This window comes from Herpailurus yagouaroundi, unplaced genomic scaffold, assembly GCF_014898765.1.
Source record: "Herpailurus yagouaroundi ecotype Mexico unplaced genomic scaffold, PumYag 67681, whole genome shotgun sequence".
In the NCBI taxonomy this organism is placed as follows: Eukaryota; Metazoa; Chordata; class Mammalia; order Carnivora; family Felidae; genus Herpailurus; species Herpailurus yagouaroundi.
This window is the reverse complement of record NW_024420481.1, coordinates 3,605,720-3,618,373: the sequence shown is the minus strand read 5'-3', so window position 1 is coordinate 3,618,373 and position 12,654 is coordinate 3,605,720. Positions and strand designations below refer to the sequence as shown.

The 12,654-nt window shown below is 37.4% G+C and overlaps 1 protein-coding gene across 10 annotated transcripts in view; it reads right to left on the bottom strand.

Moving 5' to 3' along the window:
• Positions 1–12,654, bottom strand: part of ENOX2 (ecto-NOX disulfide-thiol exchanger 2) — a 286,573-nt gene that overhangs the window by 64,185 nt on the left and 209,734 nt on the right. For 9 of the 10 annotated variants that reach the window (XM_040468180.1, XM_040468176.1, XM_040468174.1 and 6 more), the window contains one exon: positions 802–936. In XM_040468180.1, coding sequence (XP_040324114.1) covers positions 802–898 — 97 coding nt within the window. In that variant the 5' untranslated portion in view covers positions 899–936. Of the gene's footprint in view, positions 1–801; positions 937–12,654 lie in introns of those variants that run through there. The other variant, XM_040468179.1, reaches the window with a different exon arrangement.

The window sequence follows — 12,654 nt, the reverse complement described above, 5'->3', positions numbered from 1 at the left end:
TTCCGATTCTGTGTCTCCCTCTCTCTCTGCCCCTCCCCCGTTCATGCTCTGTCTCTCTCTGTCCCAAAAATAAATAAACGTTGAAAAAAAAAATTAAAAAAAAAAAAGTAAGATCACAATTAGATGAACCTGGGAAGATTAATATTTAGGCTATTTTAAAAGCACTCCAGGCTTCCATAGATGGCAATTCCCTAATGTCTTCACAAATCCATTTTAACGGTTAATAGTTCTGACAGTATAGAAGCTTTTTTTGTGTTTAAACCAAACCCTTCAGAGGCTGTGGCATTTTTCTTCTGATTTTATCTTTAGTGGAGCTGGAGTAAGTACAACATGCCCATTCTCTTACTGGTTACTTTGTTTAAAAAAATATGAACAGTTATTCAATGTGAACCACTTTGGAATGTTCCCTACCATCTCTTCTTCCCCAGTTTAGGAATCTAAGATTTTTGAGGTGTCTAAGTCAATTCTCATTTCCACTCCATGTTTATTTGTCTCCTCTAAATCTATAAAATTAGATAAACTTTATAATTCCTTGCCAAATTCTGTTGCCTTTTATTTCGACAACCTATTTAAATATTAATGCCCATATCCTGTATCAGCTATATCCCTAGTCCATAGTGCAATAAGGAGTATACTAGTAACTACTGGCCACCCTGCTTATAAAGCTCATATTACAAAAATGCACACTCTAGGCAGAATCTGGTAAATGTCAACTTCAAAATAAGTTGTGTCATACTGTTATATTTATTACCACATGGTCAATAAAAAGAAACACTTGTGATGTGATTAAAAATAGCATACCAGGCAAAATTGGTTGTCCAGCGATTCCCAGTGGTGCCATTCCAAGATTATTCATTGCTGTGGCCCATGCAGTTGGATCAGACATAGGTAGCGTCATTGCAGTGGAATCCACATTCAGAGTTCTACTACTATCAGCTAAAAAAAAAAATGACAAGCAAAATAATTTGTTGTATTAAGGTTTCAGTATGTAGTTTGCTTAACATAAACTGGCAAACACTTTACAGAAACAGACTGATGGACAAGTAGTAGATAGAGCCTTAATTCCAGCTCTTTACAAGGGTTAAAACAATACAATGTGAACTGAAAGGAAGTCACAGAATTTGAAAGAAGTTTACCAGATGGTATTTTAGTGTGTTACTTTCTTTCTCTTTCTACTCCCTCTGTTCCTTCCTTTTCTCTTGTTTTTGTTTTTTTTTGTTTTTTGTTTTTTTTTTTTTTTATGAAGCCTTTATTTTTTAGAGCAGTTTTATGTTCACAGCAAAATTACAGAGAAGGTACAGAGATTTCATTTATACCCTCTTCCTGCACACATGGATAGCCTCCCCCATTATCAACATCCCCCACCAGAGTGGTACATTTGTTACAATGATGCATCATAATCATCTAAAAGTCATAGTTTAAATTAGGGTTCACTCTTGGTGTTGTACATTCTATGGATTTGGAAAAATGTATAATAACATGTATACATCCTTGTGGTATCACACAGAATATTTTCACTGCCCTGAAAATTCTCTGTGCTCTGCTTATATCATCCCTCCCTACACCCCAACCCCTGGCAATTACTGATCTTATTCGAATCATCTCCATAGTTTTGCCTTTTCTATAATGTCACATAGTTGGAATCATACAACATGCAGCCTTTTCAGATTGGCTTTTCTCAGTAGTATGCATTTAAGTTTTCTCCATGTCTTTTCATGGCCTGATAGCACATTTCTATCATAATAGAATGCTGCATAATATTCCATCATAGGGATGTACCACAGTTTATCCATTCACCTACTGAAGAACATTGTAGTTGTTTCCAAGTTTTGACAATTATGAATAAAACTGCTATAAACATTCATGTGCACATTTTTGTGTGAGCATAAGTTTTCAACTCCTTTGGGGAAATGCCAAGCAGCACAATCACTGAATTGTATAGTAAGAGCATATTTACTTTTGTAAGAAACTGTCAACCTATCTTCTAAAGTGGCCAAACCATTTTGCATTCCCACTGGCAGTGAATGAGAGTTCTGTTGCTCTATATCATCACTAGTATTTAGTGATGTCAGTGTTCTGGATTCTGGCCATTCTAATAGGTGTATAGTGGTATTTCTTTGCTGTTTTAATTTGCATTTTCCTGTTACATAATACGGAACATCTTTTCATATATTTATTTGCCATCTGTATATGTTCTTTAGTGAGGTGTCTATTAAAATTTTTGACCCGATTTTAAATTGGGCTGTTTGTTTTCTTGTTGTGTTTTAAGTGTTCTTTGTATATTTTAGATAATAGTCCTTTACCAGATGTGTATATTGCAAATATTTTCTCCCAGTTTGTGGCTTATATTCTCATTATCTTTACATTGTCTTTTGCAGAACATAAGATCTTAATTTTAGTTAAGTCCAGCTTATCAATAATTTCCTTCATGGATCATGCCTTTGGTGTACTAAAAAGTCATCACTGGGGTACCTAGGTGGCTCAGCTGGTTAAGCATCTGACTTTGGCTCAGGTCAAGATCTCACAGTTTTTGGGTTCAAGCCCCACATTTGGCTTTCTGCTGTCAGTGCAGCGTCCGCTTTGGATCCCTCCTGCCTGTCTCTCATGTGCGCACGCACACACATGCGCTTTCTCTGTCCCTCCTGTGTGTGTGCTCTCTCTCTCTCTCTCTCAAAAAGAAATAAACATTAAAAAAAAAGTCATCACCATATCCAAGGTCCTTTAGGTTTTCTCTCATGTTATTTTCTAGCAGTTTTAAAGTTTTGCATTTCACATTTAGGTCTATGATCCATTTTGAGTTAATTTTTGTGATGGGTATAAGATCTGTGTTTAGATTTTTTTTTGCATGAGGATTTCCAGCTGTTCTAGCACATTTGTTGAAGAGACTGTCTTTCCTCAATTGTATTGCATTTACTCCTTTGTCAAAGATCAGTTAACTCTATTTGTGGGGTCTATTTCTGGGTTCTCTATTCTACTCCACTGATCTATTTGTCTATTATTTCACCAATATCACACTGGCTTGATTGCTGTAGCTTTATAGTAAATCTTGAAGTTGGGTAGCATCAGGCTTCCAACTCTGCTCTTGTTCAACATATTTTGGATATTCTGAGCCTTTTGCCTCTCCATATAAACTTTAGAATCTGTTTGTTGATAACCACAAAATAACTTGCTTGGACTTTGATTGGGATTGCATTAAGTCAAGTTAGGAAGAACTGACATCTTGAAAATATTGAGTCTTCCTATCCATGGACATGAAATATCTCTTCATTTATTTAATTCTTCTTTTATTTCATTCATCAGGGTTTTGTAGTTTTCTGGGTTTTTTTTCAAGCACACATACCACAGGAGCTTGGGATGACTAAGAGGTTTCCTATTCTTCTCATAGTCTAGTTGCATATGATTACTTTGTCAGCTTCCATCCAAACTACTCATGCATGCAAACTAAGAAAAACCATCCAACAGTTTCCATGGTGCAAAAAAAATGAAAAATTCTATTTTTGATGTAATTTCATTTCTTTGAGGCAGTTAACATTGAATAGAGATGGACATACAATCAGCAAATATCAAATTAGCCAATTGAGTATTTTGGAAATTAGGAGGACATGAGAGAATAATCAGAGAGGATATGTAGTCCTTGCCTTCAAAGGTTATACAATATAATTGAAGAGACCAATGATGGTGGCAATGATTATTACTATTATCGCTACTCTCACCACCTCCATCCATTACTACCACTAATTATTGAACACTTACCACACGCTAGGTAAAGCACTTGGCACACATTATTTTCATTTAACTTTAAAAATAACCTTGTGAAAGGGACTATTTATATTTCCATTTAATAGATGAAAGGCTTTTAAAGGTCACATATATTGTCTAAGGTCATGTAGGATATATACTTTTAGTCACAATGTTTTACTATCTCCAATGAAACCATTAAGAAACAACCAAATAATTGAATGGAATTGACTGGAAATGTTACTGAAATTTAAGTAATGAAAATGTGGCTTGAGTAGGTGGGAAAGACTTCATGGAGAAGATAGGATTTGAACAAATTGGCCAGATTTTTACAGAACATGTCTTGAGTCATGGGTAGTTATTAGATAGGTAAAGAAGGAAAAGAGGAAAAAGACATTCCAGGAGCAATGATGACATAAGAAGACATTGAAGTGAGTTATGCATACAAGTGCATGTATATACTACATAGTTGGGAGCACAGAAAGACATATTTTTGGAAATTTCCCTCTGACTACTGATTTCTATAGAAAAATCTTTCCATGGCTTTTCTCCTACCTCTCAGTATGCACTCCAGCCAATTACACTCTAGAAGACAACTCTGTTCTAATAGTAGCTTGCTAACATCTATCACATCCTTCTAACCTGGAAATATCAGGGATGAACCTTGCCTTGGTTATTTATACAAGTGCTATTTTGTCACTGATTCGTCAGAACAAGAAAATGCAAATGTTCAAAAACATTATTTCTGACTTATTAGTTTTTATGATTTTTCTATGCTTCCTATGCCTCTTCTCCACAACCCGCCCCCCTCCACACACACACACACACACACACACACACACACACACACACAGAGTGATTGATGGCCTTAGCATTTGTTACTATAGTCAGAAGTCACATTTCAGAACTGGTGATTTCTCTATCGCCAGAAACTCTAGTCCTCACATCCAGTTTTCAGTTGTTTCCCATGAAGGCATAGTATGGCTAGAAATAGCCATATTGTAAATATTATTAAGAAAACAAACATAGGGCATCAGATACCCTTTGAGTCAAGAGTTTACATATTGATTATTCAGTTCATCTGAACTCCCAATCTCTAGTCCAGGGGAGACAAGTTTTAGGGAATGTTATAACTGGAAGGGACCTTTAGAGATTACTGAATCTGCACCCTGGTTTTCTCTAGTGGCTGGAGAATGACTCCAAGAGGAAACATCTAGGTTTAGAAGGACTGAGCCCCCATACCAAAAATAATTTCTTGCAACAGTTTGGCTACTCATTGGCTCTGCAGTCCTGGGAAACATAAGAGAATCAGGAATTATTCTTAATAAGGAATTCTGAGATCAAAGAACGAGAATTTACAATGTACCAACCTAGCCAAACTCTGGACTAATTTTTGGGGAGGAGAGAGAATTATCTAAATTATCAGTTTTTTTAAAGGACAGCACAGTGTTACTATTTTCAAAATATATATTAATTCAAAGTGCCTGTTAAAATGTTAGCAAGCAGAGTTCTGCTAAGGTTGTTTACATAAACCAGATGGTTTAGATAAGAACCATGTGGAATTTACAGCATTATTTTGCTATGATAAATTCAGTTTTTAAATTCTTAAGGAGTTCTGCCTTTTCATTTCCCTCCACTTCCCCAACACTCATCTCCACCTGTCAAATCCTACTCAGTTTTCAGGGGTCATCTCAAATGTTACATTGTCTGTGAAGCCACATCACTAGAATTAATCACTCCTTCCTAATGTGTTATTGTAACATTTCATCTAGAATTTTATTTTTATGTTTGCTTATTCTCTCATTCCTTTTCCCTAAACCAAACCTTTATTGAGTCTTGGTATGTGCCAGATCCTGTGCTAGTGACTAGGAGTTACAGAGATGAACAAAACTCATTTACTTCTCTGGAAGAACTCACAATACAATGAGAGGCATGACATATAACCTAATATAAATTATTGTAATAAGTACTGCAGTAAAACTGTGAGTAAAGTGTTATGAGAACAGAAAAGGAGTAATTAAATCTCCTGGAATGACTTGGGAAGGATGTTTGGGGTTGGAGATGTGGAGAGGATGAGGAATACTAGGGAAGCCTTTGCTGGGAAAGAATAATTTGAAATGAGTCTTTAAGGAGGGATAGGTTTTTCCTCCAGGTAGTGATAGGAGGATTAGGATTGAAAAGCATTCCAGGAAGCAAGATCAACTGGACATTATCATTGACTGCCTTGAATTACACTTATTAAATACACGTCTCTCTTCTGCTGGCCTGCATGCTCCTATAGGTCAGGGACTTAGTTTGGGTGTCTTTGTTTCTCCATTTTTTTAGTTCAGTGTCTGGTATAAAGTAGGTATTCAAGAAATATTTGGATGAATGAATAAATAAAATCAACCTACATTGATTTTGGGCACAATGAGCAATCCATGCAATGACACTCATTGATTATTTATATATCTTTTCAGAAAGATAAATTATCTTAAAAGTGATGGCATAGTTGCTAAACTAATTCTCTCTCCAAGACAACTGAATTTACATGTAGTAATTCATTTAGATTTACAACCAGAAATAAATGCACCTAACTGATAATTCAGTTTGATATCATTGGCTATAATCTTTCTCCCATATAGGCACAGTCACATATATAAGGAAGCTTATACATTTTCACTTTCAAAGGGAAATCCCAGATGATCATCTCTGTCTGGCAACAATCTGGATTTAAGGTCTTAACTAACAAAATATGCTGTGTTGAACATCTGTTTGGAATCATCACTTAATAGTGGAAAAGTTAAGTCCAGGCCTGATTCACTTTCTAGACTAAAAATGGGCCTGATTCACTTTCTAGACTAAAAATGGACATCTAGCAATTTCTTTAAGTATTTTATAAAAGTGGTCCCATGTCACTAAAGGAAGAGATTGCTCATTTGCCCATAAGTCCTACATTCACTGGCAGTGGCCAAGAATATTCATAAGTCAAGTACGAGTGCTGTCAAAATACCTCACCCAAGTCTGAAGAACGTGTCCTGCAATGCTCATTTTTTGTTCTGCCTTGTGTGGGAACTCCTCATGAGGTCAAGGGCTGTAGAGTAGTTGTGAATGAATCCTTTCTCTGTAAGTTGATTGAAGTTATGGTACTTTGGAACAAGAGTTCATTAGTGCCAAAAGAGTAAAAGATTTGGAAGTAATTGTCCATTTTAACTTGGTATCGCTCCATAACTATCAAATCATTGCCATCTGTTTATTTTTATATTATACTTCACTTGATTAGTCAATTATTGTCAGTTATTTGATCTTGAAGACAACACACACACACACACACACACACACACACACACACACATCCTGTAGTAGAGTTATTTCATTTGTTTCCTTTATTTCCATTGAAACAAGTTCAGTACATTAGTGTCATCTCGTCATCTATACTCTTGTATTAAGACAAAAGATGTCCTTCTCTGACATTTCACTCTCCCATAATTCTCTCTTATGTCCAGGTTTATATCCATTGGTTTTTATGCTTACTATAATTTTGTTACACAGTATTGTGCAAAGTTGAAGAGAGGATTTTGTCAACAAACATCTATTGAAAGTCTGTTAAGAGTAGGAAGCAACACTGCCTAGTGATCAAGAGCATGGGTTTGGGAGTCAGTTGGTTCTGGACTAAAGTATATGCTCATTCTGTTTCTCTTTACTTCTCTTCTTGCTGGTCTACCTTACAGCCTTCCTTTTATATTTAGTGTACACTCATTGTACATTTTCTGTGTGCCAGGCACCATCACAGACATTGAAGACATTATGGTGAGTCAAACAGGCCTCATGCCAATCCTTGATCTTATGAAGCTCTCTAGTGCAGAAGGGAGATATTAAAATACAGATAAACATAAAATAATTATACATTGTGATAAGTTCTATGAATAAATAACTGGATTTGATGAGAAAAATGGCAAGCTACGAATTTAGGAAAGTGATAGTATTTGCCTTATAGGTTTGTTGAAGATTAAATTAGATAATGTGGGTAAAGAATTTAGCATGGCTTCTGGCTCAGAATGAGTACTAGGTAAATGGTAACAATAACGTGGCAATAGTTAAGGTGATGATAATGAAGTAGTCCTAGCCCTTGGAGGGTTCAAAGTCTACTGAGAGACACAGCATATATAGGAATTATAATAATATACGGATAATGAAACAGAGGCACAGAGAGTTTAAGTAATCAGCTCAATATCACATAGCTAATAAGTGGTAGAACAGGAATATGAACCCAGGCAGCTCTGGTACCAATGTCCACAGTCTTATCCATCACACTAAACTCCTTCCCAAAGAGCCCTTTATTTTTTGTGTTCCCCTAGTTCATTGAACACATTACTATAATAGCCCTTATTGCATTATATTTTTATAATCTTTCTATATCTGTCTCTCCTCCTAGACTCTGGATTCCCTTATTCCTCCTGTTATTCCTCATGCCTAGACACTGTGTCTGACAAAAAGTAGATGTTCAATAAAGTATTTAAAATAAATGAATGAGGAAATATATGAATATATGTAAGAGAGTCCTGTATAGACATTCTTCTTCCCAGAAGAAAGTAGGTGTATAGCGTGTGACAAGCTATTCAGAATGGAATATCACTCTGTTGTTGTATTAAGATAAAATCTCTTTTAGTCGGTCTCTTCTGAGGAGAATATTTTAAACAGAGAGTAAGAGGAAGATAAATGGTGATAATCTGAGGTATTATAATCCTAACATGCTGGTAGTATAAGAATATCACCATACTTAATTACACAACACTTATAGAAATACAAACTTTAAGAAAGATAAATCTGGAGATAGGAAGATAATTTTCATCACATAGAAATTCTTCACGGGTAAAAAGGAAATGACAAGAATTTCTTTGAAAATTTAAGGGTAATTATATTTACTAAAATAAATGTGCATGTAGCACCCATCTTTGTTAGCTCCTTGAAGGCAGGGGATATAAATCTCATTTACTTTTGTATATTCTACAGTGATTAGCTAGAAGTAGGTGCCAATTAGTGTGCTTTTAAATAAGTGAACTCTGGAAGAACTCAACAATTGTACAAAGTGGGGCTTACCTGCAATGCTTATTTAATAGACCTATAGCCAAATAAAATCTCTTTGCATTGTGTAGTAATGCACTGTGGACTTAGCTCTCTAGTCATTTCTGCAGAAGCAAGATAGTGGTCCAAAGCTGGGTGAAACATCAGACCTCTGCAACATTCCAGGACTTAGATAAATGGTGAATAATAGTGTTAATGATAGTAATGATAACAAGACTAAATATAGTTAACACTTACTTAATAGTTATTATGTGCCAGGCACTGTTCTAGGCACTTTATGTACATTAATCTATAACTCACAACAACCCTATGAAGTAGGACCTCTCATTACCCCTATTTTACTGATAAGGTAACAGGAGCAGAGAGGTTAAGTAACCTGTCAATGGTCATAAAATCAGCTTGCAGTGAAGCCTGATTTAAACCCAGGCAGTCTGGGTCCACAATTCATGCTCTTAACCACTATGCTATCTTAAACTAGGTAAATCATAAAGTTATATAATATTTGAGCTGGGAAGGCTACTGATCTCATCGTTACATAGATGGGTATCCCCCAGGTCCTCTATTGCAGGGATCCTTAAGTGGGGCTAATTTCCCCCCGCCACACACACACCGGGAACATTTGGCAATATGTGGAGACATCTTTGGTTGTCACAACTGGAAGTAGGGGGTGCTTCTGGAATCTAGTGGATAGAGGCCAGGGATACTGCCAAACACCCTACAATGTACAGGACAGCCCCCTACAGCAGACAATTATCTGACCCAAAATATCAACAGTGAGAAGGCTGAGAAACCTTGTTCTACTGCAGCAATGTTGATGTGTTCTTTTTTTTTTTTTATTTTTTTTATTTTGAAAGAGAGAGCAGGGAAAGGGCAGGGAGAGAGGGTGAGAGAGAATCCCAAGCAGGCTCTGCACCATCAGTGCAGAGCCTGATGTGGGCTCACAAACCATGAGATCATGACCTGAGCTGAAATCAAGAGTCAGATGCTTAACCAACTGAGCCATCCATGTGCCCCTATGTTCATGTGTTCTTACTGGAGAGTGCCTTATACCCCTAGATTCTTCACAGTCCCTTCCCATCTACCACATGTGCAGCTAATCCCAACTTCTTTAGTTGATGTACTACTCGCTTATGCCACTGTACTAAAAAAAATCAGACCACCTTCCCCACCAAGAATCTATTAACATTTTTAGCATGGTTACTTTATGTTTCACATCAAAGAAATGATTCTCATGGTGGGGAGTCCAAGTGCCATTGAAGTCCTGTAAATAATGCTAGGAATTTTTATCTTCTGTTTGTTATTTATTGCTCATGAAGCAATATATTGTGCGTTGCAGGTGTTATTTTGAATCCCTCTTCATTTTCTTTGAAAATTAACAATCCATCATTGTTTGTGAACAAGGTGCTGAAGCTCGGGGCACATCCCACTCTCTCCGATCACAGACGTCACCAGCAGTGATGCCACAGTCTGCATCATGATTATGCGGGGTGAGGGAGCTGACAGCAGCCTTTGTAAGAGAAGGCTCCCACGCAGCTTGAGAGAGATGATGCTATTAGACAAGCAAGGGCTTTATTTCCTTATGAGTGTTACCAAGAATGGATCAAAGAGCCACTCAAGGGGATCAGGATGTCACAACATATTCTTCCTTGGGGAAGAGGAGAGGAGGTGGGGGAGAGACAAAAGGGAAAGGTTTTATGCTAGTCTATATTGTAAGTAATCACATGGGCAGGGTAGGAGACAATAGCTTGATCCTCAAGGTATGCAGATGAGAACCTTGGGGTAGAGAGTGCTTTCAGAAACTAACCCTTATCCTGGATGATTCATTGTTTTAGTCTATAAGCTGGAGGGTCCTGGAGACAGCTACCTCCATATTGGGGCAGTTACAAGGATATTAAAGGTTTTTAAATAGATCTATAAGAAGCTAGAGTGCTAAGCCAGCCCTCCAGATGGCAGTTGCAGTGGGGATAGGGTGTAGTAAGGAAGAAGAAAGACACAGTTCTTGGCATGCACTTCTCCAAGGAGCTCACAGCATATATCCCGTATTTATAAAGGCAACAAGGTACAGTGGAAGAAATACAGACCTGGAGCCAGATAGATCTAAAATAAAATCTTGGCTCTATCATTTACTAGCTGTATGACTTTAGGCAAGTTCAACACACCTTTTAGCCTGTTTATTAACCTGTATTATTTACCTAATGATAACGATGTTGATTCCTAGTATTGATTAAATGTTTATTATGTGCCAAACACTGTTTTAAATCTGTATATGTATTATATAATATAATCCTCACAACAACCCTATAAGATTGGTAGTATTTTCATACCCATTTTACAGATGAGGAAAATGAAAGACAAAGAAGTTAGAAAGTTGCTCAAGGTCACAGATGAAGTTAATGCTGGAGTTGAAATTCAAATTCAGGCAGTATAGCTTCAAAGCCTAAACTTTTAACCACTGAGCTATAATACTCTCACTATACTATAAAAAATGCTGAGCAAATATTCATTCGTGATCTTAACCCCACTTCCTTTATCTTTTCCTTGTTTTTTTTTTTTCCCACTAAGAAAGAAACCATTTGGTTGCCCTGTGGGGGTCTCTTCTCCCACTTCTGTGAGCTGGAGACAAGGGCCTCCTTTGTTATTTTAAGGTGGGCTGGCACAGACTGAAGAATCTCAGGAATAGTCCTTGTCACTTCCAGGTTATGAGCTGAATGTGAGCCAAGAGAATAGGTTGAGGTTGGATGCAGGGGTCCTGGAAGTCCAACAGGCTCCACCATTAGAACCTTGGAGGCTTCCTCAGTCAGTAAAAGCAGGGGCTAGCTGCACTACAAAGGCTCTGTTGGGCTTTTCTGGACTATGGTCCATCCTTCCCATTCCTGACTTCTGGGCTTCTGAGATACCAGTGCACTCATGTTACCCTGGTCTTGATTGAATGGTTGACTATGGCCGTCTGGTTTTTAGATTGCATCATTGCATTCATTCCACATTTCTTACCTAATATTTAGACAAAAAACACTGAAAGCATAATTGGGCCTCAAAAAAAGCTACCTTATCCCAGCTCTTCGAACATCTGTGCTAATTGCCTATTAAAACACACATTTCTTTTCCTAGTTTTGAAACAAACACTTTAATATTACTGTCAGGATCCCAAATGTTGTAGCTACGGCTTTTCAATTAGAAATCTTAATATTTAACCAATAAACTAATTGCAGTTCAGGTACTATGTATGCTCTTTAAGTTAATGGTGTGGCTGGTGGTGGAGGGGAAACAGAGAAAGAAAAAACAAAGAGAAGCATAAATTCTGTAAGTTCCCAAAGTTCTGTGGTCTGTGCTTTCCTGAGGTAAGTTGCGTAAGAGATGATTTGGCAGCCCTCTGCTCTGCTGTTAGAAGTCTGACAAGGTCTCTTGGAGGAAAAAAAATGGTCCTGGGGTTAATCCCCAAGCCATTTTACTTTAGCCCTTGTTGCTGAAAATCTTTTCAACGTGTTTCAGTATACTTCCTTGCCATAGGATAGAAAGTACAACACAGATCAGGAGGGCTGAGTTTCAACTCTGGCTCCACTATTTTCTTGCTGTATCGCAATCACTCACACCTGTATTTGTCAAAGTGTGGTCCAATCATGTGCATCACAATCACCTGGAATGCTTGCTAACCAGCCAAGTTCCAGGGTCCACAGCTGAGGTTTCCATCTGGGTGGTGCTGGGGAATCTGCCTGTTGAACAAGCACCCTAGATATCTCTTACGCCCACTACAAATTGGAGAAACACAGAGCTTCAGTCTCCCCATGTATAAATAAGAATGATACCACCCCTTTCACCAGGTTGTGGTGAAAACCCAGGTGGTCAGTAAGTGCT